We start from the raw sequence: 26,524 nt of genomic DNA on the forward strand, positions 1-26,524 counted from the left end.
TGGTTGCGCAAAAAGCGCCAATGCGTCAAATCAAAGCGCTCTATGCGTGATATTTTGTTCGAATGCCACGAATGCGATGCCGCAAGACGACTCAATAGGTCAATATAGAATTGTGCACAATATTGGACCCAGCTAGGCCCTATGCTCCAATGGCAGATAAAAGAAACGATGATGATGATGATTGGTCCTACTATATCAAATTCTGGGAGGAAATCAAAGTAATTTCACTTTTCATTTCTTTAAGCAATATTTTTTGAGTTTTTAGGGTTTGTGTGAGTTATATAGAAACATATATGAATTACATAGAAACATATATGAATTACATAAAAACATCTACACCAAAATACTCACATAGATAATAGAAATCGATTAAACCACGCTCACCTAACCTTTAGCCTGTGGTGCTCGTGGTAGTACTAATAAATACCTACATAAATGGCGAATAAATACCATACATCACTTTGCTATCATATGAAGCGCTGGTGCTTTTCTCACAAATTTTCCACCAAGTACGCATGGAATATATTAAACTAATATAAGTGCTGGCATCCGCAGTCAAAGTGCCACTAGTAATAGGCAAATGTAATTAATTTGCGAGTGCGAGCTACCGCTAGAAAGGGGAACAGGAGAATATAATGCACACCTAACGCATTTTGCCGCATTTATCTTTCTTACACACACATACATTTTCCGTTGCTGTCATTGCTTCTCATGTACACCTCAATCAATAAGCACTGGTTAATACCTATGCTGACTATTCTTATATGAAGTTTGAAAGCTGGTGTGCGCGCAGCTTCGCGCGCGTATAAAATTAAAATATTTGATAACATTAAATTTTTGAAACGGAAAGGATTTTTGTTGCCAGCTCCAACACTTTCTCAATATAAAAATAAGTGGCAGCGCCATTAAAAAATTCTTTATATATATATAATTGGCGCGTACTCCCTTTTTGGGTGTTTGGCCGAGCTCCTCCTCCTATTTGTGGTGTGTATCTTGATGTTGTTCCATAAATGGAGGGACCTACAGTTTCAAGCCGACTGCGAATTCTGAATGGTAGTCACGCACCAACCCATTCGGCTACGGCGACCGCCAAAAAATACTTTAAAATTAAAATATTTCCAATCATAATTTGCATGATTGCCACGTCCCAATACTTATTTTATTTGGACTATTATTTACCATTTGCGCTCAAGAGTGAGGTGGCAACGCCATACACAGATAGTTTTCATTATAAGTTTGTTCATTCTTTTAAGCACATGAGTTTGATACTCATATTCCAATCTCTAATTGATCAAAAGTTGTTTTTTTTAATTTAAATTTTTCTTTTAAATTAGACGGCAACACCTTTTAAAAATATTATTGGATTAACGCTATCTTTAATTTGGCGTTGAAATATGTATGCGATATATGTTTTTACAATTATATTTTTATAAATAAAATTTCTTAATTTCCAAAAATATCTTTTTATTAAAGCTGTTTAAGTATTCTTGTTCATTCTTTTAAGCAGATTGTGTTTGATACTCATATTCCCACCTCTAATTAAACTTTGTCATAAATTTTAATTTTTCTTTAAATTTAGACAGCAGCTCCTTTTAAAAATATTATTGGGTTAAAGCTATCTTTAATTTCGCATTGAAATATGTATGCGATATATGTTTTGTATAATTATATTTTTTAAATAAAATTCTTTATTTCCAAAAAATAGGTGACAATACGAATTTTTTTTATTTACGCTTTTTTAAATATTCTTCATTTAATACCCATATTTTAATATTCCACTGAAATGTGTGGTAAGTGACTATATTTATAATCGAATTTAGGTGGCAACGCTGTCTAAAAATTATTTTTTTAATAGATTTTTCTTATAAACAGTTGTAAGACTTACATATATCTACTTTAAATTAATTGTAAACAGGTGGCTACACCCAGCTAAAATTAGTGTAGCACACAAACCATCTACGACCCAAAGGCGTGTAAAAATTGTTCAGATCGGTGCCATAGTTTTTAAGTGATGTTTCTTCAAAGAAATTTTCTGCATTTTATACATTTGTAAGTATGAGAGAAAGAGAGAGAGTACAGATATTACATACATACATAAACGATTGTAGCTTGAAAATGTCACATGTTATTTTAATTTATGTTTCAAATATTTTTTACCAAACAACTATCATATTTGCTTCTTCTGCTATGCAGTTATTCAGCGGCACTGATTGCGGCGCAAAAGTCAATAATTAAAATGCATTCGGGTGCACAGAATAAAAGCAGAGCATAAAAGAGTGTAGTATATAAGTTGTATAGTTTTTGTTGTTCGGCTGTAGTTAGATGACTGAAGTGAAATACACAGGTAACCAGTTGATGACCTGAGTGAGGGTGGTGACGGTCGTGCGGTTGTTGTTCAGTTGTATGGCACTTCAAGTGGTTTTATAGGTCGTGCATGTGGCTCAAGTGCAAGTACCCACTCACGGATACCTACCATATGAACAACACAATGTAACACAAAGACAAACGCAACAACAAATTTACGAATATACTTACAATTACACATGTGTATATACTTGTATGTATGTGCACAGCAAACTTTGTTCTATACAAAGTCGTATATGGGTTCTAAAAGCATATGCCCACATGCACATACACAAATACAATTACATACATTGAGTATAAATATGATATGCAGTTTCAAGCGCTCGTTCAGTGCGATAAGGTTACCTGCTTATTTGTAGTTGCAGTTGTAGTTGTAATTAAAGCTTGGCGGTTTTCCTCTGCTTTAGCAAGAAGCTCGCGCCATAACTGCCATTGCTTTGTCAAAACTACTACCATTGCTCTTATTGCCCTTGCGAATGGTGGGTGCTGCGTGCAGTCACGACAATGTTAATGATTATTAAGACAAAACTTGTACTGTAATTATGTGAAAGATGATTCAGCATTAAATGATTATCTGTAATTCTGATTTTTACTTCTTAGGCTTTGTACCTAAATGTTGTTGACATCGTTAAGTATGCAAGCGCGGGAGAGGGATGAAATATGAAAATGAAATTTAGTGAAGGATCTATAAAATTATACATAAAGATTATGACCGTCGTTTCTAAAAATACATATTTAGTATATATGTACATATATGTGTCGACTTTCAAAACAATTCAAGTTTACATAACATTTCCTTCCTAGGTTGCACTAAAATCCTATTCTACGTAACTTTGTAGTTCACCTTAACCCCCTAATGCGGAGATTTGTCTCAAGGTATTAAATTATTTTTATTGCACACAATTTTTCTGTTCGACCAACATATTTTTGATCATTTCTATCTTCTTCTTCTACTCTTATTCTTCGTCCTCGCCATGTTCCCTTAGTTGAGGTCGACCCTCCTCGTACGCAATCTTCAGGTTAGTCGGTCCTGGGTTGTCCCTTTGTTGGCTTCGCTTCGCTGCTTATCGTTTTTGATAGTGTTTAGCCAGGATTTAAGAAAAAAAGCACGACACCAATTTGAATACACTAATTTGCATGAAAAATTTCCAATTTATTGTCAACATTGTCGATGAAATACTGAGTTAGTTGTTTCAAAACATATTTCTGCTAGTGATATTGAATTCATATGTAACTCTTTTGTAGCTTCAATGAATTTATACATTTTTATATAATAACTCAATAAATATATATATACTGGGTGTTTGGCCGAGCTCCTGTTCTAATTTGTGCTGAGCCATTTTACTCCGCCTCTGAACGACCGCCGTAGTCAAATGATAGAAAAAGTTTTTCTAATAGAGGCCGACCCTCGGCAAGTAATGGCAAACCTCCGAGTATGCGTACTCCTGTCATATGAAAAAATCCTCAATACCAGTTGTGGAATAAGAAATAAATTATGTGAGTCAGCTACGCAAGCATCCTTCAAATCTTCTCACATAGCGTAGCTATAAATCCGATTTCAGAATCGTCTTGTGTCAGGCGCATATGAAAGTGTGCATTAGAGGCTTAAGTGCGCATTAAAAGATTAATAAAAAAATTAAGTTTTAGTATTAAAATATTAAAGAAAAAATCGTAAAAACAAATTAGTGGTGGTGGTACTTGTACATACATGTCGCCCATTTGCTGAAGCTGAATCATAATAAAAAAAAATATTTTTAGAAAAGTAAGGAGAAATGGCCACCAGATCTTTGTTTATGTGGTGTTAAAAACTCATGGCTTTATTTATTAACAGTATCATATTAGATGAAAGTGTGACAATAAATAGAAAATTCCGTATCCCGTAGCAGTTGATAAAATTTTATAGAAATCCTTTACTGATTGCAAAACGTTACTTTCAAGCAAATGAAGTCCAAGTATAGAAGAGAGCAGACGTTAGCAGTGAAATATAATGCAAAAGGTATGTATGTATATCTCCATATCAAACCAGATCTATACCCACCCTCACGTGCTTCACTATGTCTATGCTGAGTCAAATTTTTAAATTCAAATTTTGAAATTTCTGTTTAAGTAGGAGAAAAATTTTATTTTCTTTGTTTTCAATATTATCAGGCTTTATAGTATTCCCTTCTTATTGTAATTTGAGTTACAGGATAATTTAAAAATACTCAATCAGGACTTTTTGCTTGACAGCGATGATACTTGAAAGTACTTTATTTTTAAAAATATCCGTACTGAGAACAAAAAGGAGCTGGTTACTAAGTATTAAATTGATATTTGTACTCAGTACCCATTCAAAGTATTTAGTATTAAGTTTCGAATAAATACTTGTACTTTTGTACTTGTACCAGGCGTATGGTGCTACAAAGGACTTAGTACATACTACATACATAAGAGTTATTGCGACATGAGGGTATTTACGCCACAATCCTATTTTAAGGCCAATAGTGCTCAATTTATTTGACATTTTCATTGCCTTAGAGGAATCGTCGTTCCTTCCAACACATTTTATTACCGGTTCCAAATAAAAATTTTCCAATTTGAAGGCTTTAAAGCCATCCAAAACAGCTGCTTGTAAAAAATTAAGTGCTGCCAAATTGAAAGTATAGATTGTCAAATGCTGACAACAAGTACTCAATACTTGTAAAAACATTTGATTGCTAAAAGATTCATTACCAAAGTATGTATCAATATCTCGCTAATAACACCCAGATTGGCTACTTCCAAGTCGTCAAATTGAATTGAATGAGCCATCACAAAATGTAGTCTAAAGAGGTCAAATCATAATCTAGATGACCAATTGACAGTCTATTGTTTACGCTGATGGCCGTTTAATACTAACTCAGACGACTGAAAAAGACAACTAAAAAGTTTGGAGTTTTTTTGACGGTAATCTGGACTGCATTTTCATTTAAATTAAATTAGTTTGTCTAACAAAAGTCGGGTAGGAAGTTTCAATGCATATGTAATTGACGCCGGCATTCTTTGTTTGTTGTTTGGTCGATCTTCTCCTCCAATTTGTAGTGCGTGTCTTAATGTTTTCCCACTAAATGGAGGTATCTGCAGTTTTATGCTGCCTCCGAACGGCAGATATTGGAGGATCTTTTCACGGCAGAAATGCATTCGGCGGCTTGCCATTGCCTACCGAGGAGCGACCACTATTAGAAACAACTTCTTTTGTTATTTGATATTTCATCTCTGGGCTTTCAATGCATAAAGCAGTCAAATTAAACTAATTAGTTCTAAATTTATTCGCGTCGGCTCTAATTGGTAATTTGTCTTCTCACATTTTCGAACCCGGTTTTGTTAAAGGAACGAGTCGGAATTGCAGCTTCTTGTCGTTATATGTACTTTGGTTCAATTATAAAATATAGAAGAATTGAAAAAGTATACTTTTCTTAAGAATATAATGGGTGCTCCGAGTGATTTCCTTTCAGAGTTAGCCCGTACAAGCCTTTCCTAAGGTATTCCTTGGGCCGACGCTACAGAAATTACGTCTATGCACAGCTTATTCAGCAGTTTTCAAATAAATGGAATGTGTTTTGTTATGTCTGTTACAACAGCAAAAAAATTTTACCTTTAAATCAAATGCTTATTATCGCATTTCCAAAGAAGTAAACAGTTACTCATACGCCCTGCCTACCAAGTGGGAATTTTTTTTATTTTTACATATTTGCGTTATAGGCGCTGCGGGTTTTGTATTTATGTTTACGCATTTATTTATTCTTATGTATTTTGATTACTTATAAAATTTCTACAAGTGCAAAAAATGATGTCCAAAAGTTTATTAAGCAATATTGTGGTGCACTTTTTCAATACTGTTTTCAATTCTGTGACAAATAAATACAATCGCACATCTGAGGTATTGCTTCAATGATACTTGAACTTTTTTCTCAATTATACATATTTTTTAGGTGACATACCTTTCATTGCTCAATGCTTTAAAAACCTTCATAAAAAATACTACACATTTAGGTTCAAATTTCTTTTACTTTCAACATTTTGCTTTTTTTCATAGGCTATACTCACTTTTATTTCAATTGCACTCACGGCTTCTACTTTCGCCTTCAGCACGTTGCCAATTAGTTGCTTTGCCTTCTACTTTTCTTTGTTTTGGTGAATTTCACGTTTCGCCTGACTCTGCCGTCTTCAACGTTTGGCAGACGCAAATACACAAAAAATTGTACACAAATAAATACTTGTTTATATGTTGCTTTTAACACTATTTTGAACACATAGGGTGCTGCTAATTCTGCTGCTGCTACTGCTGCTGCTGCTGGTCGCTTTCACAAACTGAATGCATTTGTTCGTATGTATGTGGACTGTCCCGACGAGTCCTTGAAAATTTCCCTCGGCTTTTACCTACTTGCACTCAATTCTTGCCAACTTCGCTTATACATTTTCACACACTTCTCATTGCGAAATGCAACATTTTCACCAATTAGATTGTCACGTTTGCGCGATTTATTTAACTAAAGTACTACCATTTACAAATTTCTACAAAATTTATTAAATAGTTGCGTTTTACATTTAACCTTAGATGGCAGCTTAGCACTACATTTTAGAGATATTTTTCATTGTATATTTGTGTATTTAGTTAGCTATTTTTTACGCGACTCAGTTTTATACACTAGTGGAATCTCACTCTGCTTGCTGGCTCCCGCTACTGTCGGTCGTTTGTCTGCGAAAGGACTAAAACAGATGAAAAATGCTCAGTCGTATTCAAGTGGTGCTCTTCTGTAAGTTTTTCTTGCCTCTCCGCGATTTGGAGAGATTTAGCAGTATGAAAGCTTGTGATAGGATTTTGACATCTGGACGCTTATTATGCCGTGCTCAAAGATGATGCTGCTATGGTTGTGATGCTGCAACTCCACTGGCTTCTATAGTGAATTATGCTTTTTTAGTGGATTTACCATTTATATTCGTAATTGAAGCGCATGCGTATTTTTTTGTGAAATTTCAAAAGCGAGCTTTACTTGCCGAACATTGGAAGGATTCAAATATGTATTTTTGTACGTCTTCTCCACTAAAAAAGTAACACGAAAAATGAAATTTCTAAATCTCTACAAATGCCATATCAAAAGTAACACGAAACATAAAATCTTTAAATCTCTACAAATGCCATATCACATTTCCGCCGGAACCAGATTCCCAACTATGTAACTATGTATGTTACCAGTACCAGTACCTAAACTTCCAACTATGTATCTATGTATGTATGTGCTATGTTCTGTATTACTACCAGCGCGCATATCACTCCAATCTACTCGTCGGCATTTGAAAGTACAATAAAAGTAATTTTCATAAGTAATTGACATAATCAATGAATGTTCATTCAATAAAAATTGTGCGCGCTGTGTATAAATAATTGAAATGAAAGCAAAAGAATTATTTCGAAATTGTTATTTGCTGTTTTTGTTAAAATTCAATAACATTGAACTTGAGCGAAAAGTTTGAAAGCGCCAATTTTGAATTATCAGTTGTTAGTATGCTTGTAAATTATGTACATATATACAGACATGCACGTAGTAGGTACAAATGTTTCTTGGAACTGCTTCAGAGGCATGTCTTTAGATTTTTTATGTTTTACTAAAAGTAATTACAATGCGTAAGAGGCTGCTTGGCTATTTTGTATGGTTATTTTCAAAAGGTATTTTACAGGTACTCGCGCTTTTTTGATGGTATGAAGAAATAAGTAAAATAATATGATATCTAAATGAAGTTTACATGCTAGTCTATATATACATAAATAAAACTTGGGGTCTCAATCTGTGATCTAGAGTTTGTTATCAATTTTTAAGTTTATTGACATATAATATTTTGAATGATATGCGCGTATTTAATAATTAAAATAGTAACTGTGGCGTGTTTCTTTTACAACTTTTGGTGCCCCTTTTAATTTTTCTCCTAAAACTGGAAGGTCCTATAATTTTAATACCAAAATATATATGTAGATATGTAGGTCGATCACACCGATCAAACGTCGCTATTAGAAGCAAAATTTATATTCCATGATTCTTCATTTATGTAGATATAGACAAACTTCATTAAGGTGAATTTTAGAAGGTTAATAGGAATGAGCAAAGTCTTTCTATGATGAAATGTCAATGAATACTCGTACTGAAAAAAATTATGTATTTAGTTTGACAGTAGTCACACGTGACTATTATTGGAAAAAGTACTTCCGATCTGATCATCATATATATGATTATACTTTTTTATTATTATACAATTTTATACCGCCTCCGAACATCAAATAGTTTTCTTGAAAAATTTTTTATGGTGAAAATGTACTCGAAGGTTTTAAGATCCAAGCTGCTCTGGATAATGTCTCAGCTCAGTATCGAATCTACCTTTAAGCAAGTGTTCCCCCGTAATCCCCACCTAATATGGTATTGTGTTGACCACTCGCGACTATCTGCTTTTAGTCCGCCAAATTCTTTAGTCATACATAGATTTTTCTATGCCTAAGTCTGAATTTAAGTTATTATTAAATGAGGTGTGATTTTATAATGTTTAACACCTATTTCTAAGTAGTCAATAAGTAACTCGGTTAATTTAGATTATATAGGTATGTATTTATTGTATATATATATTTTCCCATAGTTCCTAGATGAAACATAGGGCCTCAATATACAAGTTATAATTTGGTTTGTTTTGAGCTAGATGTTTAATTTGTGTTGTGTTGGCTGGTCTCCCGCACCTACGGCTTTCTTGGGGATTCCAGTCTAGTGCTGTCCTTGCGATGTCATCCCGTGGTTTGCGCAGTGTGTGTCCGATCCATTTCCACTTGCGACGCATAATTTCTATGTGTACTGGTGTTTGCCCGGTAGCCGCCCAAAGATCATCGTTGCTTATAATATTAGGTCAGAACAACCGCATTAACTTTCGTAGGCAATGGTTTAATGGTGTTGTTAAGTTCCATGTTTCATATCCATACAGAACTACCAACTTCACGTTGGCCTCAAATATTTTCAGTTTCGTGTGCCTGGAGATATGGGTTGATCTCGATACCTTGTCTAGCATGTCAAATGCAACGCGTCCCTTAGATATTCGGATGCATATGTCAGTTGTTGATCCGCTGTCTTTTGAAATGATGCTCCTAAAGTAGCAAAATTCATATACATTTTCAAGCGGCGTGTCGGGAATTTGAAGGGCTTGCGTTTCGGTGGGGTGAATCCGCATTACTTTAGTCTTTGCTATGTTAATTCTTAGACCTGCTACTGCATGGAATACCGCTTATAACTAGTTTAGCTGATGCATTTGAGTATTTGTGCGGTAGTCAACAAATGTCGTCCGCGTAAGCCCCCGGAAATGCCCCTGCGTGTACTGTCACGCTTATCGCATTGCTAGATCCACGACTAGGTTGAACAAGAGTGGAGATAATACACATTCTTGCCTAACACCGGTATACTACCACTTAGAGCATTTTCGTATTTCACGCGGCATGAAGCGCCCGAGTACAATTCTTTTATAATGATGTCAATTTTCTCAGGCACTCCTTTGAATTCAAGAGCTTTCCAGATTGCTTCATGGTAGAGAGTGTCGAAGGCTTTCTCGAAGTCGATGAAGCAGAGGTAAAGAGGCGAGCGCCACTCAACCGATTGCTCCACGATCACTCTCAAGGATCTTACATGATCGACGCAAAAGCAGTGGGGACGAAAGCTTGCTTGTTCTTTGCGTAGTCCTTAGTTCAATGAGTTGGACCGCCTTTTGTGAATTACTTCACTTATCACTTTGTTCACCATGCTTAGCAACGTGACTCCTCGCCAAGTTTTGCACTCAGATAAGTTGCCTTTCTTCGGGAGAAGGGTGATAGCCCCCTCTTTTAACTCAGATGGTATTCTTTCAGAGTTCCAGATGATGAATTTAGATTACTTTGTATGAATAAATGAAAAAAAATTCTTCTATCATTTGTTGCTTCATGTGTAGAGTGCGTATCAAGTACAAAGGAAATTCCAACCAAACGAAATATCGAATCATCAAATTTTATTTTTTTACTTTCACACACATTTTCGGCGCCTAAAACCATGTAAATTGGTGTCTGTATTATTAAAGTTCATTGTAAAGAAAAAGTAGTACATAAGTTGTTGTAAATAATAAAAAAAAAATTGCCACTTCTGTTATTTCTATTCTCACACGTGCTTCAATTGGTAGTACATAAGCGAGCTTCGATAAGATCGCAACTTGATAGCATCTTTGCCATTACCTTAACAACCAGTCGCTGTGCTTCACAGTTGCTAATGTTGCGTGTACGAATATAAAAGTGATGCCACTGTTTATCGAGCAAACAGTACAAACATTGCAGTACAACCTGACGAAAATATCGGTCGCTACCGCTTATCTGCCACGGGACAATTCTGTTATTTCGCAAAGAGTGAGTTTGTTTTGGTGCAGGACACTTGAGTTTTTATTTTTTGTTTAAACTTTCAATTATCGTTCAATTCATTATTCCTTTTAGTGAACCGTTTCTACGCCATCGGTTTCGTGGCTTTCGCCACCATCATCGTCACCACCAGAGCATCGTCAGTTAATATTTGTGAAGGTGTGGCCGATAACATCTTTGTCACGGACATTTCGAACTGCTCCAATTATTTTCTCTGCGTCAAGGGCCAACCGATCTCACAGCAATGTCGGGACAATTTGTACTTCAATGCAGCTACACAATCGTGTGTGGCATCTAAATCTGCCTGCTTGTCGTGTGACAAAAATGTATTGACGACGATAGCATTGAGCAAGACTTGCAACAAATATGTGCTCTGTTTCGCCGGTACTCCGCTATTACAACAATGCGCCGATACTCTGCATTTCAATCCTAACTTGGGCGCCTGCGATTTGGCGAAGAATGTCGATTGTGTTGCGAACTACTGCTCCATTTACCAAAGCCGAGATAATATTGTCTACGTACGCAGCCAGGCGGCGTGCGCAAAGTACAAAATTCAAATTGTTAAAATATTTATGGAAAAATTTGAATAATGTTTGTTTTCATTCAGATACTTCATTTGTATGAATGGCGAGCCACAAAATAAAACTTGCGTCAATGGCTTGTACTTCAACACCGATTGCAATTGCTGCGATTTACCTGCCAAGGCCAATTGCACCGTAAGTCCATCCATGCCGTAAATACATACACACTCACGCACGGGAAAGCTGGTTTTTGGTTTTTGCTACAATATATTTTTTTACTTTTCTAGATATCGAGCACCAAATCACGCACGATTCAAATGGCTGCTATGCTCGCTCCTCGCATGGTTGACATTAAATGTCCTGCTGACGGCATTCACTTTATCGCCCATCGTAACGCCAACCAGTACTTCATGTGCGTAAATGGTAAGGGTGCTCTCATGAGTTGCGCAGCTAGTCTGTACTTTGACAAAGAACGTGGCGTTTGCCGCCGTCAAGAAGACATCCTCCGGAAGCATTAGTTTTCTTGTCTTTTAATAAATCTAATTGGTTACGTACATGCATATGCACCTAAGAATATTTAGTTGTTTTAGTGTGGATAAATTGGATATTTTTTTGCGAAATAAAAAATGTTAAAATAACAAGTTGGAATAGTTTTGAATCATCATCATCATTGTTTCCTTGAATAACTTGCTGGACACAGGGCACCAACAACACCTACGCCCCATCCCGTCCGATTACTTGACAACATCTTCACCTGATTCCAGCTTAACCCGAGCTGAGCCGTCTCGCGATCCACAGTCCTTTTCCAAGTTTCCCTTGGTCTGCCATGCGATCTTCCTCTCGCTGTGACTGCGTTCATTTTCATTGCCTTCTTCGCTATGTTATCGTCTTCCTTGTGACCAACGCACTTCCATTTCTGTCTTCTAATCTAAAACGGCTTCATGTTTGTTTTTGGAGCAATTCCTTTTTTGGCGTTATTTTGGACAGAAAAATTGAAATATAATCCTTTGGCAGAGGTTGACAAAAACTTGTAAGCGACTGGTTATAGCGGTGGTGATTTTCCAAGTAGAGCTACTATACAGCAGCGCCGACAGCACATTCGACTTAAAGAGCCTAACCTTTAAACTGGAACTCAGGTTGTTGTTCCGACATACAGAGTACAACATCTTGAATGCACCTCTGGCTTTTCCAAATCGGGAGCATATGTCTACATCCGTACCACCGTCAGGCCAACTTTGCTATCTCCACACACCCACCTAACTTATTTGCCAGACTCTTTGCCTTTGTCTTGTCAAAATTCATTTTAAATCCTTATGACGTAGCTTCCTTATGGAGATCAAATCCCATTTCTTTAAATTCGATTAGGCATGTGCTAGGAGGCATATTTCGTCAGCATAATCGATGTATAATATTGTAACGTGCTAGTCATTGTCCACTTAAGACCGCTTTTGTGAAGACGGCTTAAGGCTGCTTCGAGGACGCTTCCTTACTAAGAGGAATAACATGGGCGATAGAATGCATTTCTGGCGAACTCCTCTTCGAACTTCGAATTGCTCCGATAGCTTACCCTTTTGCAGCACACGGCATTTAGCCGTTCAATTATTGAAATGATTCTTTCGAGAACGCCTCGATGGCGTAGAGCAACCCACAGACAATCTCTGTGCACGCCGTCAAAAGATTTTTTAAAATCGACGAACACCATATTCAGGACAGTTCGGAACTCTGTGCATTGTTCAATAATATTTCTAACAGCGTTTATATGGTCAGTACAAGAGGATCCTGCTCGGAAAACCAGCTTGGACGCAGTCGACTGTGGTTATCCCTTAAGCAATGCAGGATGACATTTGCCACAATCTAAAATACCACGGGCAGTGCGCAGATACCTCGCCAATTACCACAATATCTAAGGTCTCCTTTTTTGGGATTTTGATAATAATGCCATCAGTCCATTCAGTCGAAAACTTTCGTTATCCCAGGCTTTGCTGATGAGAGGGTCAAGCAATTCTGCAGCAAAATCGCACCCCGTAAAGAATTCAACAGGAATGCCATCGATCCCGACTGCATTGCTGCTTTTATTTCGTTAGTGGCTTTTACTTCGTTGACACTGGGAAAATTGGTTCTTATTCGAGTGGTGTTGTTAAGCGGAACTAAACCGTCAGCAAATGTGAGGGCCAAGATTTGGTTTAATACCGACGGAAAATGTCCCTTCCACCTTCCCTTTAATATTGCAATAAATCAATTAAGCGCGATGTATGGCAAGTCGCGCCCGTCGTAGCCGAATGGGTTGATACGTGACTACTATTCAGAAGAGTACAGATTTGAATATCCCTGCATGGAAACCAAAATGATAGAAACAGTTTTTTTCTAATAGTGGTCGTCCCTCGGCAGATAATGGCAAATCTCCGAGTGGATTTCTGTCATGAACGAATTCCTCACAAAAAATATCTGGCTCTTCATTTCAATTAATACTGCTATGTAAATTTTCCCCGGTGAACTTTTTAATGTTTCCCGAAATCTCAGGTATTATAAAATATAAAATAAATAAATAACTAGCGTGTTTACTTCTGTTAGGTGTTTGGCCGAGCTCTTCCTCCTATTGGGGTGCGTCTTGATGTTGTTCCCCAAATACAGGGACCTACAGTTTTAAGCCGGCTTCGAATGGCATATTTTTTTTATGAAGAGCTTTTTCATGGCAGAAATACACTCTGAGCTTTGTCATTCTTCCGAGGGGCGATCGCTATTAGAAAACACTTTTTCTATCGTTTGACATTTCATGCACAGATATTCGAAACTGTATATTTCCGAATGGTTCGGCTACGGCAACCGCCGTTTAGTTTGGTTTGCCAGACGTTTTCGAAGAATTAAGAAAAACCAATTGCCGAAGACCAATCATCATCGTTTTTCAATGCCTGAAGGAGCTGTTCAATAGCCATCTAAACAGCTCGTTTTGGAGATATCCACTTCTGCGTGGCAAAAGTGCTTGGAAAATTGGTTCAAGAGAATATAGAAGTAAGTATATTGACATCCAAGGAGAATATTTTTAAAATCAATAAAGTCATTTTGATTACTATTTTATTGTGTTTTTATTATTGGCCGCAAAATATAAACCCGCAAATATACATATGTATGAAATTATTGTTTAATTTCAAAAATGGAGTGAAGTGGAGTGAAGTGTAGTGGAGTGAGTAAATTTTACTGGTAAAAATAAGATTAGAGTTAAATAAATAATTGGCGTGTACACTTCTGTTTGGTCGAGCTTCTCCTATTTGTGGCGTGCGTCTTAATATTATTAATAAGATTAGTACTCGTTTATATAAGCAGTCTAGGACTGGCGAAACTCTCGACGAGTGTGCTAGACATGCTCATTAACGCTAAAAACTCTTTCTACAGGACGATGAACTAATATACATATTTGTATGTGTGTATGTATATGTAACACAATCTTTTTATTAGTTAAAGAAATTTTCAATTTTTTATTTACTTGATGCGGTTTTTGTAATTTTTCAATTGCTATGGGTGTACTACTATCACAGAAAGTATGTAAATATGTATGTTTACCAGATTTGTTTTCTGATAAATGTTACATACATATGTATCGTTGTTTTCCGAAATTGATGATGAAAATGAGTAATATTTTAGATGTAAAAATAAAAAAGTGCGTACTAAATTGGTTTGGCGAAACTATAAAATATCCAAAAAGTAATTAATTAAAAATCACTCGAAGAGTTTCGTGGATACAATGTCAAAGACAACAAAAAGTCATAGCAAAAAGACAAGTAAGTGGAATTTTTAAATTTATTTATGTTTTTAGTGTTTATATTTTAAATATTAACTATTTAGTTATATTTATTCACATTATTGCAAAAAATACAAATTTAAAAAAATATACAGTGTTAAATTGTTTTACATAATAAAAATTGTTAAAAATTTTAGTGAAATGCACCACTTTCGGCATGCTTTGGGCCAGCCTTACGTCAGTGAACATCTGCAATGGCGTCAGTGATAGGGTATTCTTGCCCTACCTCGGCAACTGCTCCAAATACTATATTTGCATGAGCGGTCAACCTATAGAGCAACATTGCAACTCCGGCTACCATTTCGACGCCAAGGATCAAAGCTGTACTTACCCGGATGTGGCTAAATGCCTGCCCAACTGCACCAATGCACCTTCTGCGATCGTACGCGAGTGCTGTGATGGTTTGCAGTACAATGCCGAAACAGATCGTTGCGATTTCCCACAATATGTGGACTGCGTGGACAATATGTGCAGCATATTCAATGATCCGAACAATATTACATTCCTCACCAGCAAGGCGGTATGTGATAAGTACTTCATTTGTATGGATGGTAACGCCTATGCTCAGAATTGTTCCAATGGTTTGCAATTCAATAAATCGTGTAATTGTTGTGATTTCCCAAAGAAATGTCAAGTGCAATGTATTATACATAAGTTTCTGAGCGTTCATAGTGAGAATATTGTGTTATAGCCTGCTTAATTCACAGATAACTGTTGCTGCGCGCAACATCATGCCCTATTCGAAGATGCCACACAGGCGCGCTGACATCGACTGCCCTGTTGATGGTGCTAATTTAATTGCGCATCGCGATCCAGCCAAGTACTATTACTGTTTGAATGGAATGGGTGTTTTATTGGAATGCACCCCCGGACTTGTTTACGATGCTAAAATGGAAACTTGTCGTACACCAGAAAATGCTGCACGTTCACTTTAACTGAACACAATTTTTCATAATGTACAATAATTTGGTAAGCAGGTTTAAAATGTCAAAGTTTAACTGTATTTTAAGACTTAATATTAGTAAAAATATTTATTTGGAAACGAACTACAGCTGACCTCCAGGAGCTCCTCTCAAAAAAGACGTTTTGCGGTGACCACTATATCTCTGAACTGGATCATTTGAAATTAAAAAACCAAATAGATTTCGTTAAAGTAATTTTACATCTAGTAGTAAACGAAGGAATAAGCAAAATAAATTTTTTTGACTAATTGGCGGTTTCTCAAGAAAACAATAAATCGATTTTTGACCAAAATTTCGGCCTTAAATTGTTTATAAAATAAAAAGTATTTATCGGTGAGAAAATATCTTCGACTAATTACTAAAAAATATATTTAAGAAGCTTGTATTAAAATTTGAGACTAATCGGTTTAGCCGTTTTCGAGTAATGTTGGTCACCGACTTTGAAAACACCATTTTGAGAAAAACGTGTTTAAAGTTTGAAAAGCACTTTCAAGCACTCTGAAACGCCTTTTCAAATTTGCGTGTAACTTCGAACATATTCACCGGAACAATATTAAATTTCCTGCGTGTATTCTTTAATATATGTACCTTAAGAAAAAAAATCGATTTTTCGAAAAATCGAAAATTCTAACTGTATATAACCCCTTAACCCTTTCCTCCTATTAAGCATTAAAATCCTAATTTCAAACGCAATGCATAATATATTTGGCTTTTATCTTAGCAAAAGTTTAATTCAGTTATTATTTTTTCCATGATTGAGCTAAAATATTTATTTAACTTTATTCTTTTTGTCAAAAGTCCACGATGAAATCTTCCTTAATGGTCAGCAAAGTATTCTCCTTCCTTCTTTATTAGCTCTTTTTATGTTGTAAGTACCCGTGTTTATTGACAGAAGGCTTTCCTGAGGGAAGTTGGTATTAGCACATTAACAAGTTTCAGACTGATTGATGGTTAGTTTGGATTTGACAGCTATTCGAGTAAGACTTGTTTCGAGATTTTCGCTAAGATGGAAAGAGCACTATCGTTCGGTAATTCCCTTTTTGTTTTTGGATGGGGAAAATGCGAGGGGATAAAAACAATGTTGGATGCTGTCTATGGAAACGCTTTGCCATCTATGACCATAATTAGATATTGGATCAATGAATTTAAACGTGGGCGAACACGCGTTTTTCTCAAAAGGTCCACGACATGATTCTCGCTGATCGACGAACGAAAGTGTGTGAAGTAAGAAAGGCCATAGGTGTGTCGGCCGGAATGGCAATTAATATTTTATTTATTTATTTAATTAATTAATAGTCTAAAAATACAGTGTTTCTTACAGACTATGAAAACAGATTAATGCTAAATAAATTAATCAAAGTAAAATTAAACTTATAATTAACTAGTTTCAATTATAATGAGTGAAAGAAAAAGAATATACATTTTTTATAATTTACAGAAGAAGATTAGATTAATACTAAGAATTTAGTTCAACAATTCATTTAGAACCAATTTGAAGTGATTCTTTGTGGAGCAGAAATCCAGGCCAGTATGATTTGGAAGCGAATTAAAATCGCCCAGAGTTCTAGAAATCGGAGCATTGGACGCATAATTAGTTCTTGCCATCCCTAACCAGAAAAAATCATGATTCCGTAAACTTCGCTGAGGAATATTGAAATAGATTTTCTCGAGTAGCGATGGGGAGTCAATAACCCCATTTATCAAATCGAAGAGGAAAGTAATGGAGAGAATGGTCCTTCTAATATCTAGTGATTTTAGATTTATAAGCAAGCACCGACTTTTATAGGATGGACTTGGATCAGTGAAATTTAAAGAACGCAATGCATAACGCACAAAGGCTTTCTGGACACGTTCAAGCCTACTAATATGACAAGCATAATATGGTCTCCAAATAAAGACGGCATATTCCAACTTGGAACGCACCAGAGACGTATACAACAACTTTAGAGTATATGGATCAACAAAGTCTGAACTAAAACGTCGAATAAACGCAAGTACGGAATAAGACTTTGAAATAGTGTGATTTAAATGTTTTTGAAAAGAGAATTTAGAATCAAATACCACACCAAGATCAGTAGTTTCACTTTGATGAGATAAGCTAGAACCACAAATGTGGTAGGAAGTGGGTATAAGAGAACAAGATTTAGAATAAGAAATGTAAAAACACTTGCATATATTTAAATCTAACTTATTTCTTTTACACCAAGAATCAACGTTATCTAGATCAGATTGAAGGTTTAAAGAGTCCACTGTACTTGCAATCCTCGAGTATATCTTTAAATCATCGGCATACAAGAGAAAATTTGCGTTATTAAAACAACTGGAAATGTCATTAATAAAAAGTATAAAAAGTAAGGGACCCAGTATACTTCCCTGAGGTACACCAGAGGACGCAATAAAAGAAATAGATGACGCACCATCAACATTAACAACACATTTCCGAGAGGAGAGATAGGATTTAATCCATTTTAAAAGAGTGGAATGGAATCCTATAGCACTCAATTTGGAAATTAAAACCCTGTGATTAACCTTATCAAATGCTTTTGAAAAGTCTGTGTAAACAGCATCAACTTGAGTTTTTTTTTTTAAACGATGATATACAGTATTCAGAGAACACAGCAAGATTTGAAACAGTAGATCTACCTTTCATGAAGCCGTGTTGGTCTACTGAAATATAACGACTAACTACGAAATAGATTTTATCTTTCACTATTAATTCAAATAATTTTGAAACCGTGGATAATTTGGCAATTGGTCTATAATTAGCAATATTGTTTTTATTTCCACTTTTGAATACTGGATTAATGGTTGTTACTTTCCAGGCATCTATGAATTCTCCTCGATCAAGGGATTTATTAAACATTAACAGAAGTGGATAGGCAATTGCAGAGCAGTTTTTAAGAGGATACGAAGATAGCCCATCTACATCAGATTTTGTTGATGTTTTGAGTTGCCGAATTCCATCTTCGATATCAGAAAGCGTAAAAGTTAACGAGCCAATATTGATTGAGGAATTCATGCTCGAATGAAACTCATCAATTATATCAGAGTTTACTTGAAAATTTGAACAAAAAAAATCTGCGAAAAGATTGGCTGCATCTGTAGAAGTATGTGCTTGAGTTTCGTTATAGAAGACAACCGAAGGAATACTTGAGCATGATTTCCTGGATCTAACATAACGCCAGAAGGAACTAGGATTTGATTTAATGTCCGATTCGAACTTGAGAATATAGTTTCGCTTTAAGTCGCTATCCAAAGATTTAAGTTCTCTAGAGAAATGTAGATATTTATCTTTATCTGTGATGGAATGAGAAAACTTAAACTTTTTGAAATATTTGTTTCTCAAATTTTTTAGTTTTCTCAGTTCCTTGGTATGCCACGGTACTCTATAACTAGTCCTATTTATCACTGGTATATTATTTTTACAGATATCATTAATATTATGCTTGAAAATATCATAACAATTGGCAACTTCAACCCCAGTAAATAAAGAATCCCAATCTATAATATCAACTGCTGAATTAATTATATTAAAATCAAAGTTTTTAAAACAAAAATTGGTAGTCAGATTCTCAAAATAAAAATCATTAAACTCATAGAATTCTATATGAAGGACAAGTGGTACATGATGCAGACCAGGAGTAGACAGAGGGTCTACACATTCTAATAAAGAAAAATTTATATTGTCATTAATGAAAATGAGATCAAGAATTCGAGAAAGACTATTTGAGAAATTATTTATCTGAACCAGTCCAAAACTTAAAAAATTATCAATCAAATAAATTTCAGATGTACTACTAACATTGTTTGGACATAATGCAGTACTATCATCTAAACTAGACCATTCAATATTACTCAGATTGAAGTCCCCAAGAACACAAAAGTTGCCGTTATTTGAGGTTAGAGCTAAAACATTATCCACATGTGCTTTATACAGTGTATCAATACTTGACGGAGGAATATATGACGCACAAATCAATATATTTGAAGCACCATGCACAGAGACACACAGCTGATCCAGGAGTGTATCATTGTTTTTCAGAGATACTAGTGATGAGCTATACTTCCGTTGAACAGCTATTAAAACCCCTCCACCTCTGCAGAGACCAGTTTTCTCGACATCACGGTCTTTACGATAGACATGGTATAAATTTGGATCAAAAAACTCATTATCGAAAAAGTTCTCATTTAACCATGTCTCGATGAGAACAAAAATATCATAGTCCATGTGTGAACTAAACACTAAAAGTTGTTTAGATTTAGTTCTCAATCCAGAAACATTTTGAAAGTACATTTTTAAATTTTTTTGGCCATTATTGAGAGCACAATTTTTTATTGCTGATGCGTTGGTGAATCGTTTTTTTGAAAAAAATGAAAAGGTCGGATTTTTACACTCTTTGGCCATATGTCCGCATTGAGCACCTTTTCAAAAGAGCATTCTGATACCCCCAATTTAAAATTAATTTTTCTAAGTGTATTTAATTCCGTATCTTTTTTAACAAGTTTATAGCATACCAAAGACTTAGTTTCAATTTCAGCATGCTTCGACACATAAGTCAAAATATCAGTTTCTTTGACATTGGGCGAGAATGATGACAAGTGTAGCCATTTAAATATTGGGACCACTTGTAGCTCTTTATTGTTATTGGAACCAATCACAATAGGCTTATTAAATTTCCTTCTACTACTTTTTGTTACGATTTCCCACTGGGATGTCTGTCGTATTGCGGGCACAGATTCAGTAGCAGCATTTAAAACAGAAGTCGCAGAGACCTGAGATGAAGCAGCAACAGAAGCAAAGGTAACTTTTGCAGGTGCAGTAATAGTAGCAGCAGCCGTCTTAGATGTAGTCTTAGCTTTCTTTTCCTTAGCGACGGCAGAACCATGCAAAGCAGATGTTTGCGACGCAGGCTTAGACGTAGCAGCAGAGTTCAGCGCATTGTTTTCATGGTCAGTAGGCGGGCAACGAGCAGAAAGAGGAGAGAGCAAGGAGCTCGCATGTTTTGACTTTCCACTACCGAGAACGCTAGCAGAGTTCGCAACAATGCTTTTGAGATTTATTAACTCAGTTGTTAATGTGGAGAGAGCGACATCTTTTGCTTCAAGCTTAGAATGCAATGAGCGAATTTCTGCAAGAAGATCATCTGATTTTTGCATTGTTTGTTTTTTTTCTTCACGCAGAGCATTTACAGCAGATAGTATGCGAGAGTTTTCCGTTCTAAGCGCAGCTAGTTCTTTAACAACAACAAGCAATGTAATTTGTTGCTCATTATTGTGCACATTTGTATCATCCTGATTTTTATTTTTTGTTTCGGTCGAAAGTACTGATAAAGTTTGACACCTAATGGAAGAGCGTCTATCAGCAGAGCAGGTCTTGCAGAGATACGGTTTATCAGATGAGAGCAAGAAATCCACATCTGCCTGTAGTAAACCAACACAATCAAGGTGAAAGAACTCTTGACATTCAGCACACTGCACTTTCGGTTGAGGACGATCAACTTTTTGTCCACATACACACGGCATATTTGACTTGTTTTTTATTTAGTTTTTTATTTACACTAATTTGAATTTAGTTCAGACTATAATAAATATAGCTTAAAGTCACTGTCTTTTAATTTTTGATATTTACACTAAAATGCCATTTTATATTATGTCGAAATAACTTTTGTATAGCAAAAATACAGAGCGATTAGAAAAACACGTCCGACATATACCGATACAATTTTAACTTATTTTACATGATAAGTTGGCGATGAAAAAATTGTAGGCACGATTGGTGCCGTGATTGCTAACAAGCAATAACAAGCGGATGTGGCTTTTAACTTCGAAGAGTGTTTGGAGCAATTTAAGCGAGATCCGAAGGAATTTTTGCGTCGAGTTATTACCGTTGATGAAACCTGGATAAATAATTACACACCAGAAAGTAAGCAACAATCAAAACAATGGATTTCTTCCGGTGAAATTGCCTCAAAGAAGAGGAAGACAGTCCCGTCGGCCGGAAAGGTCATGGCGACGATTTTTTGGGATGACAATGGCGTCATCTCATGAATTTTTTAGAAAAAGGAAGAACAATATACAATACTACAGTGAGTTATTGGACCGCTTTCACAAAAAATTGAATCAGACACGGCCGCATTTGGCGAAAAAGGAGATGCTGTTTTTTCAAACGAGGAAAGTTTTTTTTTCAAAGTTTAGTTCAAACGAGGAAGGGATCATCGAGATAGAGGTGTATTTTGGAGAGTTCGATAAATCCTATTTTTTGGAGGGGTTAAAAAATGGTCGATGCGTTGGGAGTAGTGCATCTTTCTAAAAGAGGATTATGTTGAAAAATAAAATTGTTTTTCTTAAATTGGTGTCTTCATTTCTAACACCGGTACTCATTGAACCCCCCTCATATGTAAAAAAATTTATAATACATCACGGTTTATGTATGTAAAATAGGAGTCGTACGAGTATGAGTGTTTTTTTAATAAATAGCCACTTTCACTAGATAATCGCAATTATTCTCACCAAAGCGCTCTGTTAAATTTAACGCATATTCAATAACTTTGAGATGATAAATGAGACTTTATTTCCGATACAATTATTAAAAGAAAGAAATGGGGACCTTGTTTAAAAAAAAATCGTTTTTCCACAGAGTATTTATCTAGTGGCTATATTCATGTATGTATACTTGTATATACATTTGCGTATATGTATACATATTAGCGAGAGCACTCCTCGCGCGCACCACTGACTATATAGAGGCTAAAACACACCTGCATACACATACAGCCGCACAAACATACATTTTTCCGCATATTCTTTGTTATTCTCTTTGTTTTTCCCAAAACAGAGCGTCGATGTATCTTAACTTTTCGGAAAAACCGCTGAAAATCTTTCGAATCAGTTCCCATTGAGCTGCTTGAGTCGGTAATCGTGTGCGAAGTCTCTTCGATTTTTGGACGTTTTTGAATTAGCGATACAGTTTGACATTGGTTGGACATTCTCTAATATAGAAGCGATAATTTCTTTGTAAGTGACATTAGTTTTATCTTTCTGCCAAGTAAATATAAGTATGTTATAATTTTGAAGGTATTATTAGGTACTTGCAAAAATGTAAATTAGCTTTTGTGCAATCACATGAAAATAAATGTTAACTATTTTTAGCATTGGTTGTTCGTGAAATGTTTTTATGCATTTGCATACAGGGTGTGGAAGTGTGAAATCTTGTGCAATTACAGGCAATTAGAAAAAAGTATAAAAGTGTAGAAGAGAACAAGAGCAGAAGTGAAGAACAAATGCAGCGTAGTACTTTTTGTAAGTGTGTGCTAAAAATTTAATTCAATTAATAATATGATGCTTTTGTTAAATTATAAAAATTAAATGATATGATTTTATAAAAAATATCAAATAAATAGCTTAACATTCGTTTTCCCGTGAACGTGATTCGCTTTTCCAATATTTTTTTGTTTTACTGTTAACATGAAGCAATAAATGTTGGAAACAATTATTTCTCATCACCTTCGAGCTCGGCCATGAATCCATGAATCGAAGGAGAAGTCATTGTCCTTCTTCCATCTGAGAAATAATTTAACCACAATTAAAAAAAAAGATGAATATTGTAGAAGCTGTAAATGGAATGAAGAGGAAGAAACAGTTGAGCACTGCCTTTGCAATTGTCCAGCCTTAGCTAAAATTAGAGCAGGTTTTCTAGGTAGATACTTTTTCAATACTTTTACGGAGCTGTCCGGCATGGGGATCAGACCAATCTTGCGCTTTATAAGAGCCACAAAATGATTTCATGAAGAAAAATAAATGAGTTCCCGTGTCGCACAGTCCGACTACCACTGCAACCTAACCTGCATACTATTTGTTTAAAATAATCAATTATGTATTTGGAGACGAGAAAGTGAAATTTTTCACAAAGAGAGTTAACTAGTTATCTAAAACTCTCTATTGTTTATGTTGACAATAATAAGCATAACTAGCCCCTTGTTTTAATCAAGGGTAAATAAATAAAAGCACTGAATGTTTTATTTGCTTCCAATTTATAAGTTTTCCCATTCGCCTAAATAATATTTGCGTATCACCCTTTTTTATACATTCGTCGAATATATAAAATGCTTTTATGTACATAGATGTAGGTATAAATTTCGCATAATTCAAATTAAATTACTTTACACATTTTGTTAGTCAGCTCATTTTTGAAAATCAATTAAATTTAATCTGTATTATGGTTTATTTAAACTAAATCAATTTTATATGTGTATAATAATTTTTTTAGGTAAACATTAAAATGGTAAACGAACTCAATAAGCCGCCTTCTCAGGAGAATTTAGTGCTTGGTGAGGTAAATATTTATTTTCCAATAAATACCTGTTCAGGAAAATGTATGTTTGCATGTCATAAAAACCATAAACTGATCTCGATTTTTCCAGCGTCTGCTCGCCTCTCAACGTCAGTTGCAAGAGATGCAAGAGGAACATCGACAATTGCTACAAGAAATGGAAATACTGCGACAACGGGCTGCCGCATTGAGTCATTTGAATGAACAGCAATACGGGCATGTGGCTGATCATCGCAGCGGTAGATCAGTTATAAACACCGCAGACGAAAGTACTACGAGTACAAGCAATCAAACGGTTGCCTCAGAGCATGTCGATTTGAACGATGTGGAGCAAGAAAACACTAACCCAGCAACATCAATTGAAGCTGTGGAACAAACAACAACCGATTTAAATACGAGCGCAAACAATACAGAAACTACAAATCCCGCTGCGCTACCAAACGCCGCCGATAACGATGAAGACGATGAAGATCCAGAAACTGCTGAGTATTTACAGAAAAAGTTGGCTGAGATTGCGCAATTAAAAGCACGTTTTAAGCGAGTCCAGAACATAATGAACACCACTGATATGATAGAGGAGCATATCACCTCAAAGGCTATACCAAATAATTCTGTTACAACTGCGTTGGAAAATTCATTGCATAAATTACTCATTGCGGATAGTTTGTCAGACGTGCAGTCTCCGCAAGTCACTAGCACCACAATTACTCAGCCAAATATTAAGCCAAGCGAAGAGGGAGTCAATAAACAAGTTGACCCAACGAAGAACGAAAATACGATCAATGACGACGAACAAACGCTTAACGCCTATGCACCATCATCAGAAGCAGCCAACGAGGAGCTTCTCTCGGCCATGATGAATATGTTTAGTGATTTTACAGCAGATCTACGTAGTCAAGCAGACGATTTGCGAGCCGAACGTGATCGTTTGCGTGCGCTCAAGGAAGATCTTTTGCGCCGAAAACGTCAGTCATAAAATGTTGTTAGTCAAAGTAAGCCTTTTGAAAATGTGTGTTTTGTTTTAATTACATGATCCCAATTTAAGATCTCAGAGATCCAGAGTTTTTGTTAAATCATATCGAATACGATTATAATATGAACTACCTAAGTGTGACTTGAACACAAATGTTAAAAATTTGTTTATAATGAAAATATGCCTCGTCAGCACTGAACAAACAAAGAACTGGGAGCTTTCTATGGCTTACTACTCCCCGAGAATATATTTACTACATGACATATAGACAGGCCATTGGACCAATCTGATCTTATGTTTATCAGGTTCACAGCACTTTAGAGCAGTCTCCTCTACTCATTGCTTCCTGTATTTTGATTAATAGTTCTGACTTCTTGGTAACCACTTCTTCAAAGGTCTATATGATTTAGGGTGATTGAATTTGATATTGGGATTGCTGCAGTTGTAGCAGCTGAATGAATTTATCAAAAGATCTAGATTGGTTAGGTAAATTGTGAAAATTTCTCTTTTCAGACTATCACCCCGGATGGTCTAAGCTAACTAACGAAGCCACAAAATAAATGTTTAACTGACTTGGAAAAGTGGTGTAGACATGTATTTATGCCATAAATTATGGGAAAACACCATGAAGCGGCTAAATATAATATAACGCTGGATTGAAGTCAACAACCAAACAACTTTCATCGATTTAGGTGGTGTGCAAGTTCGTTCAAATTTTAGTTCCTTAGCTAATATTTCACACTTTCCAGGACGAACTCAATTTAGGAAAACTGCAGCTACACTGTGCGAGTTTGTTTGATAGCCTAAATTGTTTGTTTTCAAATTTTAATTTGTTTTGTTTCATCATTTATAAATACAAAATGAATAATTTTGTGATGGCTTTGGGACTTTTATCTATATAATAAATTCTACTTAAATTGGAATTTAAAAACCTACGAAACCGCCAATACTAAATGCTGACTTTGCGTCCCGTTCTTTCGCTTTTTCCAGCTGAATGAAAGCGAATTTTGAGCAACTCTCAACGTTCCGAGCGCGTAGCTAATAGTTACATACGGCTGAAGTATGTACATAATGAAATCCTTTCGAAAATTACAAACGCGTGTAAATTGCAATAATATGTTTTCCAACTCCTACTACTTTTAAATGTATATCGCTTT

General features: G+C 35.6%; 3 protein-coding genes across 8 annotated transcripts; all 3 read left to right on the forward strand.

Annotated features, from left to right (window-relative positions):
• The first annotated feature begins 149 nt into the window (after nucleotides 1-149).
• On the forward strand, nucleotides 150-11,869 carry LOC129242252 (peritrophin-44-like). The gene is made up of 5 exons (XM_054878810.1): nucleotides 150-218; nucleotides 6,640-6,709; nucleotides 10,862-11,330; nucleotides 11,394-11,502; nucleotides 11,595-11,869. The coding sequence occupies exons 1-5, from the start codon at nucleotides 150-152 to the stop codon at nucleotides 11,823-11,825; spliced, it is 948 nt and encodes a 315-aa protein (XP_054734785.1). The 3' UTR covers nucleotides 11,826-11,869.
• A 3,329-nt stretch (nucleotides 11,870-15,198) lies between these two features.
• LOC129242304 (protein obstructor-E-like) lies at nucleotides 15,199-15,960 on the forward strand. The gene is made up of 2 exons (XM_054878876.1): nucleotides 15,199-15,744; nucleotides 15,811-15,960. Exons 1-2 carry the CDS (start codon nucleotides 15,261-15,263, stop codon nucleotides 15,867-15,869), a joined length of 543 nt encoding a protein of 180 aa, XP_054734851.1. The 5' UTR covers nucleotides 15,199-15,260; the 3' UTR covers nucleotides 15,870-15,960.
• Nucleotides 15,961-15,982: 22 nt separating this feature from the next.
• Nucleotides 15,983-26,173, forward strand: LOC129242303 (uncharacterized). 6 transcript variants are annotated; one of them, XR_008582175.1, is made up of 5 exons: nucleotides 15,983-16,072; nucleotides 24,332-24,397; nucleotides 24,486-25,386; nucleotides 25,881-26,059; nucleotides 26,117-26,168. XR_008582175.1 is itself a non-coding variant. In XM_054878872.1 (4 exons), exons 1-3 carry the CDS (start codon nucleotides 16,058-16,060, stop codon nucleotides 25,368-25,370), a joined length of 966 nt encoding a protein of 321 aa, XP_054734847.1. In that variant the 5' UTR covers nucleotides 15,983-16,057; the 3' UTR covers nucleotides 25,371-25,386; nucleotides 25,881-26,173. The 6 variants fall into 6 exon arrangements, 4 of the variants coding, with proteins under 4 accessions (XP_054734847.1, XP_054734846.1, XP_054734848.1 ...); XR_008582174.1 differs by having other exon boundaries at nucleotides 25,881-26,062; nucleotides 26,117-26,162; XM_054878872.1 differs by having other exon boundaries at nucleotides 25,881-26,173.
• The last annotated feature ends 351 nt before the right edge of the window (nucleotides 26,174-26,524 follow it).

Source organism: Anastrepha obliqua, chromosome 3, assembly GCF_027943255.1.
Source record: "Anastrepha obliqua isolate idAnaObli1 chromosome 3, idAnaObli1_1.0, whole genome shotgun sequence".
In the NCBI taxonomy this organism is placed as follows: Eukaryota; Metazoa; Arthropoda; class Insecta; order Diptera; family Tephritidae; genus Anastrepha; species Anastrepha obliqua.

What these genes read in the sequence shown, in the direction of transcription:
- LOC129242252 (XM_054878810.1), top strand. Translation starts at nt 150, where the DNA reads ATGGCAGATAAAAGAAACGATGATGATGATGATTGGTCCTACTATATC. An exon ending in CAAACTGAATGCATTTGTTC is followed by an intron (nt 6,710 to 10,861) that starts GTATGTATGTGG and finishes TATTCCTTTTAG; the next exon opens with TGAACCGTTTCTACGCCATC. An exon ending in CTGCCAAGGCCAATTGCACC is followed by an intron (nt 11,503 to 11,594) that starts GTAAGTCCATCC and finishes TTACTTTTCTAG; the next exon opens with ATATCGAGCACCAAATCACG.
- LOC129242304 (XM_054878876.1), top strand. Translation starts at nt 15,261, where the DNA reads ATGCTTTGGGCCAGCCTTACGTCAGTGAACATCTGCAATGGCGTCAGT. An exon ending in AAAGAAATGTCAAGTGCAAT is followed by an intron (nt 15,745 to 15,810) that starts GTATTATACATA and finishes CTTAATTCACAG; the next exon opens with ATAACTGTTGCTGCGCGCAA.
- LOC129242303 (XM_054878872.1), top strand. An exon ending in AGAATTTAGTGCTTGGTGAG is followed by an intron (nt 24,398 to 24,485) that starts GTAAATATTTAT and finishes CGATTTTTCCAG; the next exon opens with CGTCTGCTCGCCTCTCAACG.